This window comes from Pteropus medius, unplaced genomic scaffold (genome assembly GCF_902729225.1).
Source record: "Pteropus medius unplaced genomic scaffold, Ma_sr-lr_union100, whole genome shotgun sequence".
Classification (NCBI taxonomy): Eukaryota; Metazoa; Chordata; class Mammalia; order Chiroptera; family Pteropodidae; genus Pteropus; species Pteropus medius.
The window spans coordinates 6,713,183-6,720,034 of NW_024354503.1; the positions used below are offsets into that span (position 1 = coordinate 6,713,183).

Sequence of the window (6,852 nt, forward strand, 5' to 3'; positions counted from 1 at the left end):
AAAAAGAATTTTCCAAGAGTATAAACTCCTTTATGTCCCAAGCATCAAATTTTTTATCTTCTGATGAGAGTTTGGAAAAGTAAGAAAAATGATCACAATTCGAAATGGTTTTAAAATATTGGGGATACCAGAATATGACAGAAGGATGGTCAGGGAGGAAAAAGATACAGGAAGGAAAGAAGGGAGCTAGCATGAATGAGTAGGTAGTATGATATAAGATAGTTTAATCATAAAAACAGGTGTGTGGGTATGAAATTATTATTTTAAAGAAAATTGAGGTTCAAGGAAATTAATTTCTCTAGGGACACAGAGCTGGTAAATTGATAAAGCTAAGATTTGAGCTAGGGTCTGTATAACTCTATTAAATTGTATTTTTTTCATTCAGAAGTAGTAACATATTGTCTGCTATAGGAATTGTATGGTCATTTTCCCATTATATTCAACATTGGTGAGATTTTACCAGTGTTATATTGTATGCTCTATCTAGCTTTGGGCTCCACATTGGATAGAGAAATATAGAACTAGAAGATTTGGGGAACTCTATGAGGAAAAATTAAGGAAACTGGAATTCTGTATGGAAAACACTGAGGCTACGTTAGTTGATGACCATATTATTTTACAATTCCACTCAAGACACAGCCAGAAGAAATGAGCACAGACTCTAATATCAGGGATTTAAAGGAAATATAAATATATAGGAAGATGATAAACATGGTTCCTTCCTTCAGGAAGCTTACAATGTGGGGAAATGGGGAGGAGAGAAACAGTAAACAAGTAGCAATTAAATTATTACAAGTTGTTATAAAAGCTATGAAGGAAATAAACCCCATGCTGGTCTAATAAAAGGGATCTACTCTGAACAAGATGGAGAGAGAAGTTCTCTCTCAAGAGATAACATTTTATCTGAGACCTGAAAGATGACTATATATTTAATGTGGTAAATGTTATTAAACTGGAAGTTCGTAGAAACTTTTTTAGATAGATATCTGGTTTAATATAATGGCCTCTACTAATTACTTAACCTTATCTTATTCTTTACCAAAACATATATTTTAAATGCCTGCTATGTATAAGGTACTCTGATAAGAGATACAAATTATGGCCAGCCTTCATTAATCACATACTCTGTAGTGGGCTCAATATCAAATGCTTTACATAGATTTATTTCATGTAACATGAGGTTCTCCAAGGCTGGACCCTAGGATGTTTCAGACTTGGCAACTAGATCTCTTTGCTTTAGCCCGTAAATGAAACTAGACCTGAATGGTTCCACTTCTGAGATTAGGAAGAATAACAGACGTCAGTTGATCTTATTGTACTCAGCAATATAACATCTCCCGATTCCAAACATGCCTATTTCTTGACTAGTCCATCTTTAGTGCTTCCTCTTAACTGGAACCTGCAGTACCAATCATATATTTGACATTTGTTTCATGAGGTGTGTTATTGCTTTTGAGACTCATAAAGTCCCCGTGTGTGATGTGTTTTCCCCAGCATTTCATTGACAGACATGAGAGGGGATTTCTAATAAATGTGTGTTTGAAAATTAAAATTACTAACTACCTTTTAAGAATATTGTATATTTAATGAAGTGTTTGGTTTGATTGTTGCTAAAATTATATGATAGGCATCAAAAAGTGTCTAACCTGAAAACAGCAAAAGAAATTTGGCTAATCATCATTCCCTAGTTATTATAAAAGTTTGGGTTTTATTTTTCTTCCTAAGGAAGTTCTCTCAAGTTATCTGTCACTCCAGCAGGTTTTTTTTTTAAGCATCCCTCCTCCCCCTACTCCTACCCCACCCCGACTAATGCTTTGTTCTGGCACAAATAAGGTCGAGTTCATTTTTAGATCTACCGCCTCCTCCTCCATCTCCCAGAGGGAACCTGTAGCAAGTGTCTATGACAAATTCTATTTGGAACAGGTCCCTTTGAGATCTTAATTTTACTCTGTGCCCCCACAGGTTTCCAAAAGAGCCAGCTAAGAAGGATGGAGAAAGCTCCCTCAGAATACTGATGTTATTGAAACATTTATTTTCTCAGGTTCAGAGCCAAACAAAAGCTAGGCAAGAAGAGTAATAACTCACTAGTCTCTCATTTAAGAGGCTAATGTAGAGAGTTATGTTTTTACCATAGCATCTCTTGCTTGTTTTTGTTTAGTTCTATTCACACTTTTAACTCTCCCAAAAATGTTAAGTAGTTCTTGGCCCAAGCAGATTTAATTTCCAGTCAGAAGCTGGGTGACAGGTGGGTCTCAGTTGCTCAGCCTATTACTGAGTCTTTAACTGAGCTTGTTCATGCTTTTTCTTTAGCTAGTAAACATGCTTTTCTTGCTTTCAGCTAGAACAGAAGTGCAAACTGTTGTTTCCCCATGGTGAAGCCCATATTCATGAGCTATACTAACATTTCATTCCAGCAAGCAAGAGATACTCTTATAGGGAAGCTACAGGATTGCTCTTTTGGGCTTAGTTTTCTCTTTGAATAATTGCAAAGCAATTATATACATGGTTCATTCTTATAAAAATAAAAAGAATAGACTATTAAATGAATTTTCTGAGTATCTCCAGAATCAAAATTTTGTCATGTGCCTCATTGATTCTTTTTCCTATGCTATTTGCCCTTGTTGTTGCTTTTGAAAAAATTTAAATTAGTTGAGGCCTAAATTGCTCCAGAAAAAACCTTTTTAAACAAAATTTTACTTAAATGAGTTCCAATTTTTCTTTTCAAAATGAGGCTGTTTCCCACAGAGCCAAAGAAAAAAAAATCCCAAAATTCACATAGCATATTAGGTGATATATTTAGTATTATGCTTTTCTTGGATACAGAGCTGCCTTGATATGTAATAAACACAGAATTTTTAGTAGTCATCAACTGACAGGATCTTACATATTTTGATCTCAAGCATAGATTGTTCACATTTTTTCAGAGAAGTATGTTGGACAAAGAACATTTGAGTTTTTGTCTTTAAGTTCTATTTCCCAGATTACTTCTGGCCAAGTTTCCCTTTTGAAAGTTGTTATATACCTCATATTACATAAACCTTACTATTCTCATATTATTTCTAGTTTTATTAACCTTAGTGTTGATCATTTCTCCATAGGATAACCCCTTTAAGAGCTTACCCCTAGTTGTCCAATATGCAAATCTGCTGGAACAGTTATTTTAAATCATCAAGGAGATATATAAGGTATTTGATGAACTCTTGTTAAATCACTCCCGATTCATTCAACATTACTAGAAGAAGATCCTTATTTTGGATTGTACTAAGGAATGAAACGAAGCTGTGAGAAGATATGAAACATAAGGCTTTTAGTTTGTGTGAATAGTGTTGGCAAAGAAAAAAAAAAGCCATTGTATTACATATCCCTGAGTAAGTATTCAGAGATAGTAACAATCTGTTCTGGAGGCTTGAGCCAAGAATTTTGGTAATATAGATATATAATCTTCTTTGTAATCTTGGAGCCAATCACTTTCTCAGAGGAATAAGTCTTTTTTTAAAAAAATTGTAGTTGACATACAATATTATGTTAGTTTCAAGTGTACAGCATAATGATTCAACATTTATATACCAGTAACAAATTATTATATCAAGAAAGGGCTATTCTTATTTACCAAAACCCAACAACGGCCACCTAGTAATGTGGAAGCAAAATAATCTCCAAGTAGAAATAGAGGGATACTGTACAGTTGCAGCTCACTAACACAAGGCAGCCAGTGGTAGAAGTCGAATCTTTCACCATGTCCTTTATTTAACAATTTCTCCTTATCTATTGCTATCTCCATCCTGCCTGAGCTGAGCCTAAGTCAGTTCACATCGAACTGAGGCTAATTGAGTTGTGGGATTACCTTCTTGGGATGAGGAGTTGGAGATCTAGCAATGTGTCATAATGAGAAGAAGAATTGTAAAATTAAAGAGTGAGTTCCTTAATGGTTATATAACTGCTAAGAGCTATGGGGTTATAATGCTTCACTGCTTCCAAGAAAAGCACCTTGTTTAAAAAAAAAAAAGCAAGCAAATATACCATGTTGTATATTTACAATTTGAATGTAGTTTATGGATTAGTAAATCTATCCTGGATGTGGTGTGTTTTCTACCAGTGCCCATGGTCTGTGATGGGCTTCCCTTGGTGTGTTTTTTTTTCCCTGAGTATTTATTGTTTTGCATCTTTGTCCTTTCAACTATAGGATTTAGACAAAAGTCAAGAAGAGATCAAAAAACATCATGCCAGCATCAGTGAGCTGAAAAAGAACTTCATGGAATCTGTACCAGAACCACGGCCTAGTGAATGGGATAAACGCTTATCCACTCACTCCCCTTTTCGAACACTTAACATCAATGGCCAAATCCCCACAGGAGAAGGAGTGAGTACTTTGTTCACGTGACCAGTTGTGAGAATGAGTGAAATAAATGTTTTTGTATATTAATGTTCTGTATCTGAGAGAAAGTTCAGAGCTGATATTTAGCTTCGGTGCCTCACCAATTCATTGCAGCTTTAAGGCATTCAGAATCAAACACTTGTTTTTTTCAGTCATATAGACTACCCACTCTAATTACGAGAGCCACTTAGAGCTACTAGTAGATGATTAGGGACTGAGAACTCTCTCTGTAGCTGCATGCTTCTGGCTAGTATGTGTTTACAAATTGACCACAAGCCAGTGGAACTTCATGTTCAAACTGTGCCTTCAAGGACCAGAGAGTTTACTAAATTTAGTAAGATCAAAATTGGAAAGGGATAAGCATTTTTTTTTTAATTTTATCTGAACATTTGCACAACTTAGAAATGTCTGGAATGGTTGACCACAATTATATAATAAACCCAGGAGGCCCCTAAGCCAACGAATACAGAATACCAAATATTACTGTATTTCAATTTTAGGAAAACTATTAATTTATTTTTATCTTTATGAGTAATATCAAACTTTTAATGCACTGTTTTATAACATAGTCACAGCTAGAAGAAACCAAAGATACCTTTCACAGGCTGTTCTTTTTCTATTATTGTTGTCATTACCTATTATATAAGTCCTTCACCCAAATAAATGAATCTACGTAATGAGAATATCTTAAAAGTTACCTTCAAAAGTTATATTCAAAAATTCTTTACTTAAGCTTTAGCCTTAGCCTGTTAGGTTAAATATTTATATAAATAGTCACAATGACTCAATGAGTGATTATGATGATTTTTAAATTATATGCTCCATCCCCCCAAAGCAATAGCAGTTCTAGTTAAGAAAGGTAAAGTGATATCTTAATAATTTAACAAAACTTGTTTTTATATTCAAAACTTGTGTTTAGTTTATGGATTAAACTATCCAACTTAGTGTTTAGTTCTGGAACTGGAGAAGAAAATAAAAGTTGGTTCACAAAGAGTACTTTTATGTTTTTCAAAATGTGATTAATATTGGGTAACTGTTCTCCAAATAGATTTAAAGCAGTTTCACTGCATAAGGATGGAGAATTCCTGAATGATGGGCAGCTAAATAGAGTTACCAGGAATGATAAGATGAAGTTATTCCTAGTCAGTGTCCTCTCAGCCTCCATACCCTGATAATTATGGACATTAGTTTTATATTCTAAATCTAGAGATTGACCCCTGAACTGAGACAGTGACTTTTTTCTCATGGAGAAAATGCCCTATTGCTATCTCACTTGGTAATTGCATATTTTCTAGAAGTTTTCTTTTTTTACTCTGTGAAAATAATAAAAGATGCTCAACTGCTTTGAAAAAGTAACTTAATGTTCTCTTGGATGAATTTTGTTAAATTTAAATCTGTCTCCATTTCCAGAAAATATTTCATGTCTTAATAGAAACCCTCCAGAAACCATCTCAGGGCTGGTTTTGAAAATGGCTATGTCATTCTGTGTACTTTAAAGAAATGATTCTTTATAAATTAAATTAGATCAATGGGGAGTACTTGAGCAATTTTAGCTCTATGCTTGTGTATATTACCCCTCTAAATGAATATTGAAATAAATAAGAACTGTACTGTGATAACCTTTTATATAGGATAATTCTACTTTCTGGCATACCTTACTTTTTCTTTAATAACTAGGACAATATTTCTGTTCTCTGGGAATACCTTTCCCTCCTTTGACAGCATTGTTGTTGCATTGCAAAGCAACTGAATTTTATATAATTTGTGTATGACCAGGTGAAGAAAACATCTATCCTTCCCTCGGAAAAAAAGGTTGGTGGGCCAGAGGTAAAGCTGCCATTATGACTTGTGCTTTTCAATCAGAATTTGCTCTTGTCATGGCACTAAGCAGATAATCCCCCCAGAATCGAACAGCAGCTGCTGAGTAATTTTTTTTTTCTTTTGGCTATCCTAATAAATTCACACTCACCGCCTTTTGACCTAACACATAACATTTCCACTGCTGCAGCTTTTGCAGCTTTCAATTTGCTTATTTCGGCGCATGGCTGGTTAAAAAGCTGCATGAAGATGTAAATATGTATTCAGAGAGAAAATGAATTTAATTGTACCCTATTCTTTTTATGTTGTCTTTCTTCTCCCCATTATTTATTTTTTTTAAATCATTATAATTTTGCATCCTTTTTCTTTTTTCTTTTTTGCTGACCAGTCCCCCAGCTACTTTCTCCCTGATACATATCACTTAGGGGTGTGCAAAGAACCAGTGTCAAACTTCCAAACTGATCCGAGAAGGCTGGCTCAACTGAGAGAGCTTAGAGCCAAGTTTTTCCTTTCATAGATAACATCTGTCTTGACTGGATGGCAGAGTACTAAAATTGTGTGTGTGGGTGGGGTTTGGCAGGGACTTCACAATTGGACAATTGGAAAAAAACATAGTTTTCCTTAAAAATGTCAAAAGTATTTGCTTAATGTGATATATA

General features: G+C 34.5%; 1 protein-coding gene across 24 annotated transcripts in view; it reads left to right on the top strand.

The window, feature by feature from the left end:
- EPB41 (erythrocyte membrane protein band 4.1) overlaps positions 1-6,852 on the top strand; it is a 154,373-nt gene that overhangs the window by 116,060 nt on the left and 31,461 nt on the right. For 13 of the 24 annotated variants that reach the window (XM_039854324.1, XM_039854326.1, XM_039854319.1 and 10 more), the window contains 2 exons: positions 4,184-4,360; positions 6,152-6,202. In XM_039854324.1, the coding sequence (XP_039710258.1) occupies positions 4,184-4,360; positions 6,152-6,202 (228 nt within the window). The remainder of the gene's footprint in view (positions 1-4,183; positions 4,361-6,151; positions 6,203-6,852) is intronic. The other 11 variants (XM_039854328.1, XM_039854329.1, XM_039854307.1 and 8 more) reach the window with 2 other exon arrangements.